This window comes from Molossus molossus, unplaced genomic scaffold (genome assembly GCF_014108415.1).
Source record: "Molossus molossus isolate mMolMol1 unplaced genomic scaffold, mMolMol1.p scaffold_m16_p_7, whole genome shotgun sequence".
Lineage (NCBI taxonomy): Eukaryota > Metazoa > Chordata > Mammalia > Chiroptera > Molossidae > Molossus > Molossus molossus.
The window spans coordinates 78,493,815-78,516,984 of record NW_023425401.1 but is presented as its reverse complement, the minus strand read 5'-3'; the positions used below and the strand labels follow the sequence as shown (position 1 = coordinate 78,516,984).

Genomic DNA, 23,170 nt, shown 5'->3' with positions numbered 1-23,170 from the left:
AAATGTCCTCGGGTGAGGATAAAAAAGAAAAGACAAAATAAGAGGGACTAGAAAAGTAGTAGAAGTTTTGTGGAACAGGAATCTTGAGAAAGAAATTTTTATGTATGGTTAAGCTGAGTAATATTCAAATAGATTTAATAGAGTAAGTTAATTTAAGCACCTAAAGTAAACTAATGCAGAATTAGAGTTTGGTTTTCTTTCACGATGTCAAAAAGGACAAAGTTTTCCTATATTGTTCTGCTCCAGGTAAGATATTATGAGACATTTTCTACCTAGAAAGCGGAGCTCCCAAGGAAAAAGCAAACATTATAGTAGAACAGAGTATTCATGGTAATTGTGAGCTAAAACAATATTTTCAATTGAATGTAAAACAGTTTCATTCTTCTAATCCTGAACTCCCCCCTCTTTCAGCAGGAAGCAGCCAGAGAGGTCTTTGGCCCTTCTCCCTTAAGACTGAGGAATGATTAAAAAAGAGCTGAGGGTCCTTATGACTTTGATTAAATTTAGCTTTAAATCCTAGCTCTAGAAATCATATTTCTCTCTTTTTCTATGCCTCTCAGAGACCTAGCTTTTACCCTGGTTAATCAGTCCATTAGTCCATTGTGTGTGGGGTTCATGTGGACAAATGCAGGAGTGTGAGAGCCCTGCAAGCCGGCAGTCAAGTGCAACACATCAAGAGGCACGAGAGAGAACTCCTTTGTTCAGGAATTTAATTAAGTATCTCAAATCTACCTGCACTTGCAGGCCAATATTAGTATAGCTAATAGAGAAAAGCTGCAAATGTACAAATGCTCAGAGAAATAAAAGGTTTTTGTTACCTGATTTTAGAAACTGGCAGGAAATGGAATTTAACCTCCAAACCTGGGGTATTAAATTCTATCCAGTGAAATTAACAGGGAATGCTCATTCCTTTCTTAATGGAAGCTGTCTCATGCTACCAAGCCTGTTAAAGGAATGAGGCTGTTAGAAAAATATGAGGCAGTGACAGGTTACTAGCCCAGCTGTTAAAAGCCAGTTAAAAGGCCAAACTTCGTCTACCGAAGACAGACAATGGGATGAATGTCTCCAATAAAGTCAGAGACCTTCAGAATCTTCCATGTTGATTTAAGGCCTCATACCTGGACAATTGTATTACTGTTTCAGGAAGAGTCTCTATCTCAAGTGTGGGAAGAGACTTCGGGCTGTGGGAAAATCTCAATTCCTCCAGTCAGATTAGGTTAGAAAACTGTGGGATGCTGTTCCATGGTTGCTAAGGCATCATAGGCTCCTTGGATTCGGGTCTATGACAGGAAGCTAGGGAGCAAAGACAGTGTTTATGCCTCCCTCAACTTTTAGATTTTTTTCCTGAAATCAGCAATAATACAATTTCCATTTCTCAAGAGAGCCCACTCTGACATGGAGTTTTATTCTGGGTTTGTCAAAAGGTACTGTCTGCCTTTGTAATGCAAATACCTTGTCTCCAAGAAAACTTATCTGAACCATCTGTTGAAATGCAGATTCTGAGAAACAGATCTTATCTGAGCCTAAACTATCTAAGACAATCAGTGTAATTCAGTTAACCCATGGTTTCCTAAATCAGTGAATTTTGCTATATGCCTGTCTCCATGGAAGTCTGTCTCTTAAAGTGTCAGTGTATTTGCCAGTAAAGAAGCTTGTGTTTCTAAAAGTTATAGAATGCATTTGCCAATCTAGGGAATGCTAATTACTCTTTTAGCTTTTTCTCCCTACCTGATCCCTCCAGAAAGTTTTGTTTTTAAGGCTGTGCCCATGTATGCCATACAGGCCTTGGCACCTGATGATATCACCAGAGATGTTTTAACTGCAGACAATCTATCGGATTATCAATGCTTGCTTTAATTTCAGCAGAAGCCTTGCATCTGGAATCTTTTCCACTGGTTTTTAATTTGCTGTGTGCATTAACCTTTGTGTTCTGTTTGCTTCTGTTTTCACAGAATGTATGCCTGTGTCTTTATTTACCTGATTGCTTACTCATACAACATAGGCCTCACTTTAAAAGCCATCTGCATGACTATTTCTTGAAATGAGACTCAACGGTTTGGACTTATGGTTGAGTCAATGAAACATGGATGGTCTATGTCTTCACTTGAAATGCTTTTTCCTTTCTGCCCAAACAGGTCAGACAGAAAAGGCCCACAGTTTCTCGTGGGAGAAATCTTATAATATTTCCCTTATCTTAATATAGATTAAATACAGTGAACAAAAGCGCTTCAGACAGGTGTGACACACTTGCCTCCAGTGAAGTCACTCTTCCAACCTAATTGGGGACACTGTAAGTTAATCTTTCCCTTTATCACATGGGTTTTTACCTCTCACTAGACCTTTAGTTGTTATAAATCTCCTTACTTTTAAATTATGCCTTTTACCCTTCTTGTCAAGTTTGTCATTTCTAGACTGCAACAAAAATGCTAGCTTATTCAACGTGTCATCCTCCTGGAGATTACCCATATCACCTCCCACGAACATCAGACTGACTTGGACTTTACAAAATTCCTCTTCCCTGCATAAAATATCCTTTTCCTTTTTCTTTTCCTTCCTCCATCAGGCCTCTGAGCCTTGGGATAGGCAGGTCTGTGTCACTCTGACAGCCTGAAGCAGTTACAAGAAGACAGAGACTTTCATTCATTTCTCCTTTGTAAGATTACAAGAGGTTCCTTTTTTCTCAGGGGGAGATAATGCCATTAATTAATGAACCTGGTTATTAATTAAATAGAAGCATGCCTAGTGAAGTCTGGGTGACACTGGGAATGTACTTGCCTGTCAGTCACACCTGGGAACAGGTCATTGGCCTGTAAGCATGGGAAGATTTGAGATACTTAAACTTCTAAACAAAGGAGTTCTCTCTTGCCTCTTGGTGTGTTTCACTTGACTCCTGGCTTGTAGGGCTCTCATGCTCCATGTTTGCCCACATGGACCCCACACACAATGGACTAATGGGCTACAACTAGCTTGATGCTAAACCGGACTCAGCTCCACCATGGAACAGAAAGTATGGACACTGGCTTTGCTTCTAGCTCTGCTGAAACCCCAGCTGCACCTTTTCTAGAACTGGATTAAGAAAAATGGGACTTTGGAAACCAAGGATATAATTCCATGCAAATAAACATCACTCATCCTCCTGTGTGAATCTTAGAAAATTCTTTTTCTTGAGATAGTGTAACAACCTGATCCTAATTCCTCAGTAGGGAAGGGGATCCTCTGTTTCCACCGGTGAATAATCCACTTCCACCGATAACACTATGAGTACCTGTTAGACAATCAAGCCACTTTTACTTATTAAAAAACCCTGAAATTCGTGATGTTAAAGGCTCATTTTTTTTAAAAAAATTAAGTATCCATAAAACTACTAAAAAAAATTAAGTATCTATAAAACTACTAAAAAAAATTTGGATATGAAAGTAAAAGAGGAGAACGTTGGGGGTAATCAATAATACATTACCACATCTGACTTGGTGGTAAACTTCTGAGTCTGTAGACTTTCTAAAGCCATCCACTTCACTGGCAGTTTTGCACCTGTTTTGTTGTGTACGCTGTAATATTCTTTATCATACATGTCTCTGGCAAGACCAAAATCAGCTACCTTGACAGTGAATTTTTCATCCAACCTATAGAAAGGACAAATATTATTACTGGTGGCTGAAATAGAATAATTTACAGAGATGCTGAATATCTACAGAGCAAGTGACTTCTGTATTTGAAATCCATAAATCCATAACTTCTGTAGGGAGGCTTCTTCTAGCCTCAATTCTAACACTATATTACAATGGAATTCTTGAATAGAAATGCTTGATATTTATGTTACAAATTCAACAGGCCAAAGAAAGAGATTATGACTGATGTCACACAAGAAAATTTGTTTTGCTTTAGTGGATTTAAAGAAGTAGTAAAATTGGGCCCCCTTCCAGTTTTCCTTGGTTGCTAAATCAAATATACCAACTGAGTAACCGAAGTCATCACCAATAATCACTTGTCAACTTACTACCAATACTTAGTTTTACAGGGGAGACATAAAAGGGCACTGTTATATTACATTTTAATTCTCAAATTGGCTAGGATATTACATATAACTTATATATCCCACCACTGAGGTAACAGAGAAACAAGACACATAGTAAAGCATCTAAGAAAAACAGTTTCAACAAAATCACTTTCCGCCATATGAGGCTATGTATCCCTTTGTTTAAGTGGGTTTTTATGTTGTTACACTGACCAAAACCAAGGTAGGAAATTAATAGCACAGCTCTCTCATTCACATATACTGTAAGTTAGGAATTAGTGCTAATACAAGGGAAAACACTGAATCAATTACAAACTGTTGACTTCTGTATTATACAGCCCAGGCAGCCAGACACAAAGTTCTTCATATATTCATTCCCAAATACCAATTTTGATAGGGCTTCTGCAGGCAGACTTCAAATCCACTCTTGGAAAGTAACAATATGTTGATATTTGTGTTATCAGCCCTTTTCTTTTCACTGGAAAAAGTTGAAGATCAAATTCTACCTCCCAACACCAATGCAGTGTGAAACCACAACACTGAAATCTACTTTTTAGGAAAGAAAAAAAAAAAAAAAGGCAAAAGCACACAACTGTTAAGATCTCCTCTGGAGAATCCCTTTTAAATTCTCCATTTGATAGAGACCGAAAGCCCTGCCTAGATATCCAGTGCTTACATGTGGATTTAAAACTGTAATGGAAATAAAGTTTTGCATAAGAAGATACAATTTCTTTACTAGCCTTAAACAGTGGAAACAGTTTCCTCCTTGTCACTTAATTTTGGCTGTGGGCACAGATGCTTATACTTACATACAGTTTCTTGCAGCTAAGTCTCTGTGGACAAACTTTTTGCTTGCAAGGTATTTCATGCCTTTGGCTACTTGAAGACCAAAGCCAATAAGATCTTTTACAGTTGGGTTCTGCAATAAAAGACAATTGGAAACTCATAAATGAAGCATCTACTGTTCTAGCTATGATCTCAGAAATCTGAAATGTTTATAAGAATGATCTTGTTTCAAATGATAACTTATGCCCTATTGATAACAGAAATCATTTATTAAGTATCTACTGTTTGCAAAGCACCAAGCAGGATGGCTTACACATTTTGACTAATCTTCATATACTTCTGTAACGCAGATTGTTTATAGGGGCTCCATTTTTCAGATGGGGAACTAAAGGTTTTTTAAAATGTAGGTATTATTATTATTCAGGTATGGTGAAGGCATTGGATGGGAGACAATTGCCACTGAAAAGAGTTTGTTATAATCCCCAAGAGGAGGGGGCATGCCCTGTCATGAAAGCCCACACAGGGAAGCAGGTTTGGTCAGGAGACAGGTGAGGCTTTATTAAGGTTTCTGTAGGAAGAAATGGGCAAGGCAGGGTAAGCAGGTTTAGAATTGGCTAGTTTGAATAATTTCAGCAGGTGGGCTTCTGGGTATAGACGCTGTCCCTAGTTGTTTGGTACCTGACCCTTAATTGATTAGGGCAAAGAGATAGTGATCTAGAGTGTGAGAGCCCTTGGAAGGAGATGGTTGGGGTTTGGACTCTGGATAGGCTAGTCTGCATGCTCTTTGCAGGTGAGCTGTTCATCATCCCTGGGAATTTGCTAGTCTTGGGAGGGGCAGTCCCTGCAGGGTCAGCAAGGCCCCAGGAGTTAGAGCATCAGAAACACAGAAAATTCAGAGAGAAATAAATCACCTCAAACCACTCAGATGGTAAGTGGTGAAATTAGGATTTTAACTAAAATCTTTTAGGCTCCAAAGCCCATACTAGAGCAAAATCAATCACATCAAAACCCCTATAACATGTACTGAAGCACCAGCTCACAACTCCAGTGGTCTGGACCCACACAGAGAACATAAAATCTTATTCTCTAGGAATTCCACCTAGAAACTGGATGGACAGTGGGAATGTATTTAATGGAACTTTAATGTCTTTAAGAACTGTATCTGAAATCACATAGATGTTACTGTGGCAGGCAGCCCTACTGGTGCAGCCATCAGGAATAGGGCGTCTCTTCTTTAGCAGTTGCTGTGGAGTTTGTGAACCCAAAAGACAGACAGTGGGGACCTTTCAAAGAGGGCTACAGCCCTACTTAATATACATAGCATGTAGAGAGGCCAGTTTCTTGCATTTCTCTTTAAGACACACCTAAGTTAGTGGTTGTCATTAGTATGGACTCCTTAAGTTATTAAAGGTCATAGTACTGTACAATAATAAATCTCTATCATGCTTTAACCCTGGGGGCATAATACCCTAGAGAAGGTAGCATATCTAACCAGATGAACTATCAGGATAATGACAAGAGTTAAAGTGGAAAAGTTGGAGCTTTTGTGCTTTGTGGGCAGCTTTGTCCTTTATAAGATAAAGTCGCCCTACCTGCAAACATTCATTGCTAGGGAATATTTTATTCTTTTTGCTGAACACAAAATATTACTTTATCATCCATCCTAGAGCTTATTTCCTCTGAGAAACAAACCCTATGTTTATGAAGTTTTGTTTTTGATCAAGAGTAAAGCTACTCCATTAACTCCCAAAGGACCTTGGGCACAGTGGCTAAAGAACTAGATGTCATTTGTGTTTTCAGTTCTGGGGACTCCATCCTTTACCTCTCTGGTTCTGATCTGGCCATTACTTGCTTACTCTTTACTTCTATCATAAATGTCACTAAGAAAACTCTCATTTGTAGGAGCTTCAGAACCTTTTTTTTTTTTTTTAATAGCACAGGTCATATTTATTTGCAAATTTTACAAATGGAATCTTTTACAAAATAATCTCTTCAAATGATATATTCATGTAAAATTTGTTTTAAATTTAGAATCAAAATTGTAGTCAATTAATAACCCTTGACAAAAGAATGTGTAAGATAAATGTTACAAGATACTTTGAATATTGTGGTGATGTCACTCTTGTTCCCCTTCATCTCCCAAATATGTAACAGATGAAGGTAAAGTGACAGACGTGAACACAAATGATGGTAATAATTATAGGATTTGAAGTTACTCATGACAGACAAAATGTCACAACATTCTTTGCTTATTTCCAAATATTCCTCCTTACATGGGCAGCAATTTCCTGTGCAAAATACTAGAGCAATTTCTCTCAAGACTCGGTCTCACAGTCATCATCCAGACATTATTTCTAAATTATTTTAAATATTAACATTGGTCATAAGTCCAGATGGTAGAATTCTTGAATGTGTACTTTGAATGGTCAATAAATCCAATTCACAGCACCAACTTCAATCTTGGATTACATTTATGTGCTTGTCAGTCCATAAGAAACTACTGTTGCCCTGGCCAGTTTGGCTCAGAGGTTAGAGTGTTGGCCTGTGGACCAGAGAGGTCCAGGTTCAGTTCCTGCTAAGGGCACGTACCTTGGCTGCAGTTTGTCTCTGGCCACGGTTGAGGTCGTGTGGGTGGCAACCACTCGATGTGTCTTTCTCACATCAATGTTTCTCTCTCTCCCTCTTGTTCTATCTGAAGATAAATGCAAAAATGTCCTCAGGTAAGAATAAAAAAATTAAAAAAAAACTATTCCTCATGTCTAAAGCCTGAGCTGGAGGACTTTGGTATCAAAGCTCTCAGAAGATTCCCAGTCTTTTTTTAAAGTATGAATTATATTATCATGGAACCATGATTCTTGGTACTTATTAATGTTTTGAGCCATATAATTTTTTGTTTGGGAAGAGGACTTCTACTAGCAAGAGAAATATCTGATGCCAAAACATTACCTCTCTACTCATGATTTGTGACAATCAAAAAAGTCTCCAGACATTGCCAAATAGCATCTGGGGGGCAGAATACTCCTCAGATGAGAACTCAGTGATTCTCATGACAGTATCACATCATCTGCAAATAACAGTTTTACTTCTTCCTTTCCAATTTGGATGCCTTTTATTTCTTCTTATCTGATTGCTGTGGCTAAGACTTCCAGTATTATGTTGAATAAGTCTGGTAAAAGTACAGTTGGCCCTTGTTTATTGCGGTTAATCAGTTCCAGACTGATAAATGAATTTCTGCAAAGTAGGATTTTTTATTTATACAGTTATCCCTCGCCACTTTTCGCTTTGACTTTTTTGAAAAAACCATGATAGAGTGAAGCTGTGAAAGTTGAAGCGTGAAGTGGTGAGGGATGACTGTAGACATCCCTGTCTTGTTCCTAATTCTAGGGGAAATACTTTTAGATTTCCCCCATTGAGTATGATGCTAGATGTGCATTTGTCATATATGGTCTTTATTATGTTGAGATATGTTCCCTCTATTCCCACTTTGCTGAGAGGTTTTTTTTTTTTTTTTTATCATAAGTGGTTACTGAATTTTTTCAAATGCTTTCTCTGCATCTATTGGTATGATCATGTATTTTTTAGTCTTCATTTTTTTTTTTTTTTTAATCCTCACCTGAGGATATTTTTCCATTTATCTTCAGATAGAGAGGGAGGGAAGAAGGGAGGGAAAGAGGGAGGGAAGGGGGGGAGAGAGAGAGAAACATTGATATGAGAAAGACACATTGACTGGGTGCCTCCCACACGACCCCACCCAGGGCCGGGGACCAACTGCAACCAAGGTATGTGCTCTTGATTGGAATCCAACCTGCGACTTTTTGGTCTACAGGCTGATGCTCTAACTGCTCAGCCAAACTGGCCAGGGCCAGAACCTTTTTTGTAACTCTGAGCTCATTCGCTCAACAAATACTCACTGAGAGTCCATAGGCCAAACACCATTTTAAGTTTTAGAGCTATAGCAGAGAACACATACACAAAAATCCCTACCTTTATGAGTTTGAATTTTAATGGGAGGTATGTGGGTATACACATACATATATATTTACACATATAGCTACTATTTATTAGTTTATTGTTTAGCATGGCATTGTACAATAAAAATATAATTCAAGCCACAAATGTAATTTAAAAATTTCTAATAGTCACATTAAAAATGTAAGAGCAGGTGAAATTAATTTTCACAATATTTTTAATCCAACACATCCAAAATATTATCATTTAACATGTAATTAACATAAATAATTATTAATGTTTTACCTTTTTAAAACTAAATATTCAAACCCTGGGATGCATTCTACACCTACAGCACATCTCAATTCAGACTAGCCATATTTCGCATGTGGCCCATGGTCACAGTACTGGACCACTGAGGCCTAGTCATCTTATAGATGATTAGTGTGATGAAGAAAAATAAAGCAGGGGAAAGAAGACAGATGGAAGGCAGGAGGGTGGGGTGGGTTAGTTGCATTTTAAACAGGCCAGGAAAGCCTCAGTTTGAAGATGATATCTGTATAAAAGGTTTAAGATGAGATATGTGACTATTTTGGGGAAGAATAGTTCAGGCAGAGGAAATAGCAAGTGCAAAGGTCCTGAGGTAGGAGAGTGATTGGCAAGTTTGAAGAATAGCAAGGGACTAATTTGTAATCAATTCTTCAATGTCTTTCCTTCCAGAGCTAATAATACTCCATGTGGGCTGTGGCTTATTATGTCTCTATGTTTCCTGTGCTGTGATGTTTCAGGCTCATAGTAAGCCCTCAAAAATGACTAAATGTACCTGTCAGGAGGTTGGTAGAGCAAAGGTGTTTGCAGGGAAGTTAAGAATCACTGCCTCTGAGGAAACCCTTCTAGGTATCACTATCTTCCTGCCAGGATAGAGAATTTTCAGGTAAAGTGAATTGAATCAGCTTTTGTACATCTGAATGGTGATAACATTTTACATGTGCTTCTTTGGCTAAACAGCTTTTAAAAAGGTTCAAAATAGGCATTTTGGAAGGCTGGCTGATTTACAGCTAGTTTATCAGTTCGTAAGTTTGGTAATATACTTACATGAGTCTCATTTCTAATGAAATTTCGAAGATCTCCGTGTTTCATGTATGGTAGCACCACCAGTGGAGACCCCTCACTTTGAAGGCAGATTCCCAAGAGTGAGAGAACATTGGGATGACTAAAATCTTTCATGATGATTCCCTCAGTCAGAAATTGGGAAACTTCTCCTATGTCAGTGATTCCTGAGAAATCCAGTGGTAGAGATATTGATTTCATTACAGAACAATGAATACTTTGTCATGTTCAGAGAGGGAGAGCAATGGCATATAAAACCATAGGATTCCATCCTGCCCTGATGCCTCATCCTCAGAATGTTTTTTTTTAAAAATACACCTGAGAGAATGATTTCACCCTGCACTGTGCCTTCAAGACATTACCTACACTCATTTTGGTAAGATACAGTCAAGCTAGCAGCCAGTTTGTCTCATACAGAAAAAGGAGAGGAAAGTAGGCCAGTTCATTTCCATAGTGACTGTTTAGGGCAGGGGTTGGCAACTCTTTTGTTGAGCCAGACAGCAAATCTTTTCTGGCTTTGCGAGTCATAGGGTTTCAAATACTCAACTCTGCCATTGTAGTGTTAAAGTGGCCACAGACAATAAGCGGCTAAATCTCAATAAACTTTATTTTGGAAAACAGGTGTCAGGCCATAGTTTTCCAATCCCTAGAATGGGAGGATTTAAAGACCAATTGTTATCCTATATCTAAGTAGACTTTTTTGGTTTCTAATAGTTTCTATTCATTTACAGACAGAGATCCTGAGGGCTTGACATTAGTCAGCATTAATGAAGAGTTAACAACCTTTAATTTATTTATCTGACTAATATCAGCATCAGTGATTATATTCTTTTACAAATGCAATGCATTTTGAAACCTGGAAGTCCAAGAAATCAATGCACACCAGAGACAGAGAAAGATTTCTTGGTCTTAGGACTACTCTTTGTATACTGGGCAGTAGTGCTCTCTTGTGAGGCAAATTTACTTGACAATCATACCTAATCCATCACAGTGTGAAGTTAGGTTTTATATAAACTGTCCTTTTAACTACCTTGTGATTAGACTTCCAACAAAATCAACCATACAGAACAGTACTTAGCATGGAGATTTATGTGTAAAAAAGGCTGAAATAGTTCTGACAGTAACCTATCTCGCAGAAAAATCTTTAACTGGTGCATTTAAAGGTTATGATTCCAATACAAATTTGTAATATAACTGGTTAACATTTTTCAGGATGCTGCAAATTATGAGCACAAATTTGGAAATTTAGAAAAAACAAGCACAGGAATTGACACGTGAGACCTGTCAGCAAAGGTGGAGCCAGGGAAACCCTAGTATGAGGGGTATATTGGGTTGTACAAGATAGTAATTTATGCCATAATTATGGTCATCAGTAAAGTCTTAGTTTATGTTTGAAAGTAATACCTGTTTTTTAAACAGAGTACACATTCCATTTAAAAAAGAGTTTCTCAGTAACTGCTAAAATTTAAAAAAATGTTCAAGTACTAAAAGTGGGGGAGGGGTAAATTCACTTGCATAGGAAGTTTATTTGTGGAATACCTCATTTCCCCAAAATGCAGATAAATGAGGTATTACCACATTCACAATTTTTCAATTTTCTGCCAACATATTTTTCTCCTGTTTATCTTATTTCATATTTTATCTTTTTAATGAAAGTTGTGGTTAAAAAAATAATTATAGTAATGCCTCTGGGTAATATGAGTCATTGCTATTGTATGTGCCAACATGCTTCCAATAGTTTCCATGAATGTCACTTACAAAACAAATATTGTAAGTCAAACATACTTAAATGATACTCAGCTCATCCAAGAACCTCATTTCACCTACACTCTAACTTATGAAGATCCTGAGGGATAATTTCTGAGGAAATATCTTAATAAGAATTTAGACCAAAAACTTCAGGAATAGATCCATAATTTCAAAAGTAGCTGATTTTTCCACAAGGGAATGTGTAAAGCAACATTTCATTATGAACAATTAGTTTGCAAACCATAAAAGTGTGCTCCACTGTTAAATAAAATGTAACTTACTATTCAAGGATTTCACAGCACAATGAATTTTCTTGTCATCATTGTCCAACAAAGTCCCATGATATACACACCCAAAATGACCTACATGAAAGAGGGCACTTGGTTAATGCTGCATTACTTTTAATTATGTAATAATTATTTACTAGGCACTTCGTGATCTTCATTTCCTTTTTTATACATGACAAAAAAGTACATTGCTTTGTCTATCTTTTTTTGGTCTACTTTTGAATAACAGTATCAGTGTGTGTGTGTGTGTGTGTGTGTGTGAATGCAGGGTGGGACAAAAGTAGGTTTACAGTTGGTTGTGTGGAAAATAATACAATAATTAATAATATAAGAATACACTCTGTTTTGCATACTCATAACTATACACCTACTTTTTCCCTACTATGTATATATAAATGTAATACATTTTACTCAAAGATATAAGCAATGATTATTTAAGACATGGTGAAAATTTAGATAATATAACTATTATTAAAGGCTAATATAATAAAATATTCAACCATAATGTAACCAGTAAAAACAGAAGTAACATCTGCTTCATAAAAATTTTTATTATTTTTAAGGATCAAATAATATCTTTTAAATATGAAAATAAAGTTTTGCCTACATAAAGAAATAAAATGAGCTCCCTATATTCCAATAAACTGAAATGAAATAAATATGTTACCATAAAGGTAAGATTAGCATTATAGAATAAGAATTTTCCCCATTAGTCACCAGTTAATATGTATCCAGGTTGGCCAAAATGGAAAGGAAATTACCCAAATGAAGCAAATTCACTCTGAGTCATTTCATCCAGCTCTCTGGCTTTAGCCACATCGACCTTCCCAATGTAACCTTTCATCCAGTGGCAGTAATTTTCCCCAGAGGTGCCAAACATCTGATAGCTGTATAAGTCATTCATTAATTAATTCATCTAGTCAGCCAAGACTCCCTGAATGACTAGTATGTGAGTGTCAGGCATTAATCTACCCTCTTATAATGCAAGATAAATAAAATAAAATCTATGATCTTAAGGGCTCACATTCTACTAGGGTAAAACATAAATAATAGGTAATATTTACAGAATCATTAGTGATTATTACTACATAAAATAAATAATTGCCATTTAGCACCTTTCATGATAAAAATAAAAAAATCTAATTTTATAATACATAGAATTAGAACATAATTAAGGAGGCCACATACTCAAACTGGTGCAATTATTGGAATTTATGTGCTGGTAAAAGAATTATAAATTACTTTGACATGAAACATGTTTATTAACAGTGAAGCTGCTACTAGGAAGGAGGAGCAGGACAAAAAGTCTGGAGTATGTGACAGAGGAATGTGTGAGTGCTCTCACAGGAAAATGTGAAGGCCTCCTGTTCATATAAGGAAAATGGTCCTGTCAGCTTCTTCTGCACCTTGCTGGTAGATGCCTGTGCTACCTCTTAAAGCACATACTGAATAAAAGGGATCAGAGACCATTCAATATTAAAGGTAAAAGCTTTTTAGAAAAATGGGAAGAGTGGAGTTCACTTCCTGGCTTCTGCTTGGTTTCTTTTCCTGATAAATATTTCCTTCAATATTGTGTGCTAGTTAATATTGTTGCTCTGTCTGGCTTATTACAGATATTCATTCCTTTTTGTATAAAGAAATTGGAGTGCATTGTAGATATGATATATGTTTTTCAGATCAGGAGAATGCTATAAACTCCCTGTCTTCTGATGCTGTCCAGCAGTGTACAAACTGCTATAAACCAGGACTTGACAGAGTCAGTCACTGTTCTCAGAGGAAAGAAAGACTGGAAGGAGATTATGAGCAAAACTATTGGAACATAAAAGAATGATGTTTTAGAAGGAGGTCAATGGCATCTTTCAGGAAATTATAGTTGTAATTATGAAAATGGTGAGGAAAGAATATGATTTATTTCTAGTGTATTTGCGAGATTAAATTGCCTCCAGGGACAAGGGTAAGTCCCCCTGGATATTATTTGCAGGCCTGTTTTTTTCTGCAGAACAGAAATCACGTGCACTTGTTATCACTGCTCTGTCAGTTGCTTTCACCATTGTCTAAAGTCCTAATCTGCAAAGGCAGAAGATAAAATCCTTACTGGAAAATCGTGTTTAACAAAAAGCTGAGTGGAAATACTTACCTCTTCCTATGACTTCATTGAAATGCACAATCAAGCTACTAGGCCCAATCACTACGTGCTGGACTGCCTGAACTAGTTCTGGATTTAGAGCACTGAGGTCAATGTGGACAGTATTTTGCAGTAATGGACTGGATATATCAGAGTCCCCACCAGTTAGGATGGGGGATAGGTCCATCAGAGGATACTGCACTTGTCTGCATGATCCGTTCTGAGATAAGTTAGGAAACTGGTCTGCAAGATAAAGTAAAATTATTAGAAAACCACAGGAAAACCTCACTTAAATAGTGGGGACTGCAACAGGGGTAGCAAATTGAACAAATAATAAAGCCCGAATTTTAAAATTAAAAAAATAATGCTTGATTACTGAATGAGGCTAGAGTCTTTTAAAAAAAATGTTTTTATCGATTTTTTAGAGAGAGAAGAAGAGAAAGAGAGATAGAAACATTGATGTGAGGGAGGAACATCGATTGGCTGCCTCCTGCACGCCCCCTACTGGGGATCGAGCCAGCAACCCAGGACCTCTCAGTCCATGGGATGACGCTCAATCCACTGAGCCATACTGTCTGGGTGAGGCTAGGAAGAGTCTTTACAAAGGAATTGGTTTAATGAAAATGGTAAGCTGGGCCCTGGCTGGTTTAGCTCAGTGGTTAGACTGTCTGCCTGTAGACCAAAGGGTTGTGGGTTTGATTCCTGGTCAAGGGCACACACCTGGATTGTAGGTTCAATTCCTGGCCTTGGTTGGGGTTGTGCAGGAGGCAACCAATCAATGTCTCTCTCTCACATCAATGTTTCTCTCTCTCTCAATCTCCCCCTCCCTCCCTTCCACTCTATCTATAAATCAATGGAAAAATATCCTCGGGTGAGGATTAAAAAAAAAGGTAAGCTAGGAAAAGATACTGGCTTATTTTTGTATTTGTGAGTTTAAAATTTTTTAAATAAATTTTCTTTTAAGTAGACTAAGCATTAACTTTGACAACTTGTTTATTTTCTTCATTTCCATAGACATTTCTCTTTTTATATATAACAAAAAGCCCTGCTTGAAGTTTACCTTTAATATACTATATTCTTAAAAATGGAAAGCTGCACAAGTAGTCTGCCTTTTGAGGGACTGGTGTTTTTTATGGAGTTAATTGGTATTGCTCAAAACCTACATGGATTCTTGTCCAAGGAAAAATATCTATAGTGAAATATATTACATATATATGTTTAGAAATATATAATGGCTACATTTTCGTAATTGAAACTTTTTACATTAGTGGTAAATTCTCCATTGTGTGATGAGGGCAGCAGATTTAGTGTCATTGCTGTTTAGAGAAGATTGATTAGAAATGGGTTACTGTGCCATCCCCATTGCTTAGTTGAGGGCACTTGGAAAGGAATCAGCATTCCTTATAATTTGATCTTTATAACCAAAGCCCTTTAAGAGCCTCAGGCAAGGTACTCTATTGCAAGGTGAAGCTTTTTCCTTTCAGGGGTAAGGAACTATGGGGTTTAAAATAAATTTCTTAATGCCAAATAGGTCAGAGAAGCCACAGTTGCCTTCCCTTTTCCACTGGGAATCCATACATGTCAGGGAGAAGGCACCCATCCACAGCGACATACCTGAAAATAAACTAAGCAGAGCACGGAATTATATTAATATATAACATATGGAAAGGGGGAGGTATTGTGAGGGGGCTCTCCACTGGTACCAAAAGATAATATTATTTATTTGCAAATGAACAGGAAAATCAGAACTTGAGAGTGGGGAATAAGAGAAAGTTGATGGTACTCTGATTATTACTAATCTCAATTAAGCATTTTTTAGTAATTGCCACACTGATCAGTTTGGTTAATAACAAAGCAATTTGACCAGAGCAGTAAATCTTAACAGTGGTTCAAGGAAAGCTTCAGGGCCAGCTATAGTTACAGTAATCACTGTCTGGAAATGAAACAGATAGTGATTACCTAAAGGACACATTTAGAACATCAGGAGAGTACTTGAAATGTTGGATGGGTGCGAGAAGAAGAGGGCCTAGTTGGCTGCCTGTTCCTTTGATCCCAGAGTCAAGTTCCCCAAACCCTCTCCAAGGGAGAAGAATGCAAAGGACCTTCCCCAAGCTCTCAGTTGCTTCATCTTTACTTCCCAAACCTTTGCACCTATATATCAGAGTTATATATTCTCAGGGGTGCAGAGATTGAAGAAAATCCTCGGCAAAACACAGAAACAAGTCCCTTGGCATGGAAATTAATCTGAATGACCCTCAGATTAAGTTCAAACAGGTACAAACCATTTAAACTATTAATGTGCGATTCTGGTGTAAGGCCACAGGGAGTTTAGGTCTGCATGAAAAACTGATGAAGAGGCTGTTCCCAGCAGATATATAAAGAAAAGTTTTATAATTGTCTCTTCTTTGGGTGCTGGCTGTGCATTTTCTTTCTGGATGACCTTCTTTTGCCTATTTTACTTTTCCATGTCTCCAAGGAGCAGGTTCAATGTAGAAAAGAAGATGGAACGCAAGCTTCTTAGCAATGAAGATAGAGGTTTGGTGAGTAATGAAGTTGAAAGAAAATTAAGTAAGCTTTTAAAAAAATTTTAAAAAAATTACTGGTAAATTTTGTTTTATTTTTTACTGGTGCATTTTAATGATCTTAGATTAGAGCTAGTAGAGGTGAATATAAGACAATAAAAGCTCTAAATTTCAAAACTATAAACTGGATTTGATTTGTCCATGTTGTTAAGGGCATGGGTTTTTAAAAAAATATTTTTATAGAGAGAGGAAGGAAGAAGGAGAGAGAGAGAATCATTGATGTGAGAGTGTAACATTGATTGGCTACCTACTCATCTCCTACTGGGGATCCCCAGGCATGTGCCCTGACTGGGAATCAAACCAGCAACCACCATGTGCACAGGATGATGCCCAACCAACTGAGCCACACCAGCCAGGGCAGGGCATGGATTTTTAAAAGGCAAATAGAATCAGGTGGGTAAAGACAATATTTATATGTATCTTCATAGAACTAATATAAACTTCAAAATATAAGAGACAGTAAGTGTTTAAAAAAAAGTTAAAATGTTAACTGTTCTTGTACTTGTTTGGAGGAGTAACTTATAAAGTTTCCCTGTATCCTAAACCATCTGTGACTCATTTTGTTTGTCCAACTGTAAATATTCAACTGGGGAAATCCTTGTATTTGACTCACGTCCTGTAACTTCTAAAGATAATGGAGCAGATACAATACAGACATTTTGCTTTTACCAAGAGATTTTAAATAAAACAATGTGAAATGTGCTGGTTAACCTAACCATTATTAGGCCTAGTGTTTTGCAAAGCAGATAATGCTAACCCCAAATGAAGATTTTTTATTGGCAAAGATTCAAGATATATGGAAGTCCTGGAATGCTGTGGTAAAAGGCTGTTAATTGAGAAGCCTTCAAAAACATATTAAAGGTGTAATTTAAATGAGGATCAACATTTTGAGGTAAAAAATGTAGCAGTGCCAACTTATATTTAAATAAATACAAATTTTGTATCTTAACTTTTTCTGGTTGTTAAAGAGCCCTTCACAATTTCTTAACATTGCACTGAGACGATAAACATTTAACCTTTGCTCAAATTATATTAAAATTAATCTTTTGAGGTAAAGTGATTAAGAAGTACAAGTTGGAAGTTACAAAAACAGTCATGGGGATGCAAAGTACAACATAGGGAATATAGTCAATAATACTGTAGTAACTATACGATATCAGGTGGGTATTAGACTTACTGGGAGGATCACTTCATACGTTATATAAATGTCTAATCACTATGCTGTACACTTAAAACTAATATAATATTGAATGTCAACTGTAATTGAAATATAAAAATTACCTTTTCAAATATAATGTATAAATGAATTCACTTTAAAATAAGAGCCCTCACCTGGCCAGTGTGGCTCAGTGGATTGAGCATCATCCTACAGACTGAGAGGACCCTGTTTGATTCCCAGTCAAGGCACCTGCCCAGGTTGTGGGCTCAATCCCCAGTAGGGGGCATGCAGGAGGCAGCGATTGATGTTACTCTCTCAGGTAAATGTTTCTATCTCTCTCTCCCTTTCTCTCTCTAAAAAAAGGAAATCAATAAAAACATATTTTAAAAAATAAAAATAAAAGCCCTGTAATTCTGTGTCAAATTAAAGACTTCCTTGACCAAAGAAGAGGTAAATACTTCTTTTATGTTTTTATAAAAATATAAAGGCAAAACCAAAAATAAACAATGCAACTACCCATTGAGGTATACGTACAGGTATTTCTTAGGACAATAAACTGAAATATACCTTCTGGAAAAGTAGCTCGGTAGTCTACAGATTCATTTGAAACCATTTCTGTAGTTGGGCTTACACTTCGGGCACTTACAAGCCTATCCAAATGAGGAGTGTGTACTCTTGCATCATAGCGAACTAATTCACTGCCTCGATCTTAAAACAGAGAGAGAGAGAAACAACTTGTTAAACACTTAGCGATCATGTGTCCCAGCAGACCTTAAATGAATGACAAGAATTCATGAATTTTATGGATTGCATATACAACAGCACACATGATTCTACAATTTTAAACTATAATGACTGCATTCTTAAGGTAACTCCTTAAAATAAATAATTAAAAAATGTACCTTTAATTTGCTTTCTCCTTTTCAGCCACAGGAAAAGCCAGAGTAATAATAAGAGTATTATTGATATTGTGACAACACCAACAATCAATCCTGTGAAATTCTGATCTGGTTGAATGATCACTTTTCCAAGGACAGTTGAAGAAACTGCTTGCTTCCACTAAAAATGATAAAGAAAAGCCAGAGTTTAGCTGTTTATTTTACATAGCTATAAAATATACTACACAGGTTGAATCACAGTCTCTGTGGGCCCCAAATACCACCCGGTTATTACTGTTTTATAAGTGGCATGATTGCCTTCAGAGTGTTAAGACATTCCTCAATTCTGCTTCAGTGTTTTAATAAGTGGGGGCTAATGATCTCTGAAGTACTCACATGATATTTAGCTGTTTGTACTTGTAACTAAGTATTAGGAACAAAAAAATAAATAAAAAACAGTCTTTGATCTCAAGGAGCTGAGATATGAAAAGAAGATAAATACATAAATAGGTGATTATAATACAATGTGATATGTCCCACATTTGTACATATAAATAGTAAGAAACAGAGACAATAGGATATTAATTCTGTCCTACAGGGTGGGGTTGAGGGCAAAGGACACTTACCATAAGAAGTAATCATTATTATGGGATAATAAAGCCTTAACACATTTTAATATCAGTTTTGATACATAAAGGAAATCTTTGGGGTCCCTTCCAGCTCTAACATTGAACAACATTTAGGATTTATAGTCCTCTTAAATTCCAAATTCTGATCTCATAATTAATTTTTAAATTTTCTAATTTTTTTGTAGTTTTCCATTTCATAACTTTTTAGAAGGTTTCAGGAACCATTGGTTCCTGATAAACAAAATATGGTATATCTATACAATGGAATATTTTGCCTTAAAAAGTAATGAAGTTCTGACATATGCTGTAATATAGATAAACCTTGAAGACATGCTAATAAAATAAGCCAGACACAAAAGGAAAAATATTGTATGATTTCACTTACATGAAATATCTAGAATAGACAAATTTATAAAGACAGAAAGTAGATTAGAGGTTACCAGGGACTGGGGAAGAGGGGGGAATGTGATGGTACCGCTTATTAGTTCCAGAGTTCTGTTTGAGGCGATAAAAGAATTTTTAGAATTAGATAGTGGTGAATGGTTGCACACACAACATTGTGAATGTAATTAACACCACTAAATTATCCACTAAAAATGGTTAAAGTGGAAAATTTTGTTATATTTATTTTGCCACAAGTTTAAAATATTAATAAGGTAATATTCCCCGAACCACTGAACTATATACTTTAAATGTATAAATCATATGGTATATGAGTTAATCTAATGAAGCTCTTCAAGGAAAAAAATAATGCAAAAAAAAAAAAAAAAAGAATCACTCACTCTGGTTCCAGGTTATTAATCTAGCTGTATACATGAAGAAGTTACTATAAAATAGTTTAATTTCTATTTTATTTTGTCCAGTGCATACATACATATTTTTTTACTTATGAAGTCCATGCATTTGAGATCTCTGTGGAAGGCAGTAAGTAGTAGGTTGGCTCTGGCCTCCTGGGGTGGTCAGAGGCAGGGATAGGGGCAGGGGCAATCTTGGATTCGTCCTTATCCCTAGAGCAGATTTTGGCAAGAGTGTGGCATGACACAGAAGGAGTGTGGCTGGAAAGGACTTTTGAGATCTACCATCTCAAGCTTGGGAAGGAGACAGTGCAACAGAAATCTCACTATTTCTAAAATAACACCCAAAAATCAAGGCTGAGCTGATAAGCCAAAGTCAACACACAAATGAATTTAATGATTGGTTTTAAGCCTGCAAGTGACATAATTACACTAACATCTTTATTTACATCATGAGAGGAATGCAGGAACCCCACCTCTATATTTAGCTCACTGTTCAATTTCAGCAGGTCATTGGGGACTGTACATAAAACAGCTTCAGAATGTGAGTATATATTCTCACAGCTCTTATTTCCAACTTTTAACACTTCACCTTTAACTGCTTCAGGGTCAATGTCACTTCCCTGGAATTAAAAAAAGAGGTTGTTAACACTTCACAGTTTTGCAGGAATGCTAACATTTATGAAGGAATATAAATATATTGCAAACACAGGCCATGTTGTTTGCCAAGGCACATGATACGCAGTTTATGATATCCATTTTCATGGGAATTTGGATGGCTGAAAGAAAGCATGACCATTTCAGGGCACTAAATCGTCAGGAATTGCAACATATTGCTTTCCATCGAATTGCATTTTAAAGGAAACAGAGTTTTGTTCACATCCTTACATTGAATGCCCTCTTACTCATAATCTCCTTATTAACGCTTTCAGGGGTATTGATGGTTGGCAAAAAGAAAGCAGTTTAGAGATTTAGTTGTTATGCTGCCTAACACTACCTAATGCAGTGAAACTCAGGTTTGGCTTCTTTTTTTGAATCACATGAGAGTTTTATAAAATTCTGATGCCCCTAGAGATTCTGATTTAATTGATCTATGTCAATATATTCCTTTTGTACTTGAGTTGGGCAGTTTCTTTTCATCCTTTTTGCACAATTAAATCCTATACATAAATAAATTTACTTTTAAAGAAATTCCTGTAAGATGCCATGTGACCTTCATTATGATTTGAGAGCATGGTTACATTATTTTGAACAATTATATAGCTACATGAAGATTTAAAAAACTATTCAATTTGACATATTTAGTTAACTGAAGTTACCATTAGGCATTTATAAAATATTAAAGTTTTGTTGAAGAAACCAATCACTAACATGGGAAAGAAGTGAAAACAGAGAAACAACCTCTCACATCAATAATTAATGAGTACAGACCTGGCCAGTTTGGCTCAGCGGTTATAGCGTCGGCCTATGGTCCACAGGGACCTGGGTTCGGTACCCGCTAAGGGCATGTACCTCGGTTGTGGTTTGTCCCCGGCCCTGGTTGGGTCGTGTGGGTGGCGACCACTCGATGTGTCCCTTTCACATCGATGTTTCTCTCTCTCTCTCCCTCCCACTCTATCTGAACAAAAAACAAAAAAATGTCCTCCGGTGAGGATAAAAAAATAATTAATGAGTACAGTTATTTATTAAAAAGCCATTACTTGGAGGAAAGATATATCAAAACATATTACTATTTTTCTTACGGACAAAGAGCAGCCAGTAATAACTGTAGCACTGCTACTCTGTTTTAGATGATCTTTAATACTTAGCACAAACTGCTTTTATATACATTGTCTCATATAGATCTTAATAGACTGGTAGGTCAGATATTATTTTGGGAAAAGAAGTTGGAAGAAAATACTTCTTTCTAACATGAATCTACAGTTTAAGAAATATAGAGATAGGCAAACTCTATTCTTAAAATACTTTTAGGGGCAGTATGTGTACTCCATTGAAACAGGTCAGCCACACAGGACAATTCAACATACAAGCACATAAATTTAATAGGTCACTTTGGGGCCTAAAATGACAACTTGTTGGTTAGGCCTGAGGAGGGCTAAGGCACTCACATTTTGGAGGGAATTCAGGGAATTGATAAAGAAAAAAGATTAAAGAGCTGGAAGACTTGATTTATGAGAGAATGACTAAAATGTGTCTTGTTTAGATAATAACAAAAGCTGGGAGAATGGATGAACATACTGCATTTACATTTCTAATACTCCTGTTAGGTTCAGGATCTCCTTGGATGTTGCATAAAGGCTTCTCTAAAACAAAAACAGATCACACAGCCACACACTGAACCCCTTTTCATTTGTGCCTACTAAGGAACACATGGTAAGTAGTGACTTATATAAGAAATTACTATTAGTTTTGTATGTTCAGTAATTACCATGAAAGTCTACAACCCAAGATATCACAAAAGTGATACTGGCAGCCCACTACTATATAAGAGAGGGGCCTGAGTCAGAAAAAATAGAAATAGATATAGGTCATTTTTTATCATTTAAAATAAACATAGTTTTATGGAGCTGTAGGAAAAGGTATATGTTTAGAACTTTTATAAATTACTTTCTCATTATTATCTTTATTATATTTTTGTTAATCCTCATCTGAGAACATTTTCCATTGACTTTTAGAGAGAGTGGAAGAGAGAGAAGGAGGGGAAAGGAGAGAGAGAGAGAGAAAGATCGATGTGAGAGAGATACACATTGGTTGCCTCCTGCACATGCTCTGAATGGGGCCCGGGATAGAACCTGCAATCCAGGTACATACCCTTGAAGGTGTGCCAGCCAACGCTCTAACCACTTAGCTATACCAGTCAGGCCTACTTTTTCATTATTTAATATTAAGTATTATTAAATAGAAAAACATATTTACAAAATTGGTTCAGGTTTTCAGTCACTGAAATGGCAATATATGTTTTTTTTTTAATCCTCAACCGAGGACATTTTTCCATTTTTTGTTCAGATAGAGCGGGAGGGTGAGAGAGGAAGAGAGAGAGAGAGAAACATCGATGTGAAGGGACACATCGAGTGGCTGCCACCCGCACAACCAACCAGGGCCGGGGAC

The 23,170-nt window shown here is 36.7% G+C and overlaps 1 protein-coding gene across 1 annotated transcript in view; it reads right to left on the bottom strand.

The window, feature by feature from the left end:
* MET (MET proto-oncogene, receptor tyrosine kinase) overlaps window positions 1-23,170 on the bottom strand; it is a 220,287-nt gene that overhangs the window by 23,326 nt on the left and 173,791 nt on the right. The window contains exons 12-19 of the mRNA XM_036246654.1: window positions 20,539-20,685; window positions 18,664-18,820; window positions 18,329-18,469; window positions 14,033-14,263; window positions 11,890-11,970; window positions 9,845-10,026; window positions 4,825-4,934; window positions 3,458-3,623 (exon numbers count right to left, since the gene is read on the bottom strand). Of these exons, the coding sequence (XP_036102547.1) occupies window positions 3,458-3,623; window positions 4,825-4,934; window positions 9,845-10,026; window positions 11,890-11,970; window positions 14,033-14,263; window positions 18,329-18,469; window positions 18,664-18,820; window positions 20,539-20,685 (1,215 nt within the window). The remainder of the gene's footprint in view (window positions 1-3,457; window positions 3,624-4,824; window positions 4,935-9,844; window positions 10,027-11,889; window positions 11,971-14,032; window positions 14,264-18,328; window positions 18,470-18,663; window positions 18,821-20,538; window positions 20,686-23,170) is intronic.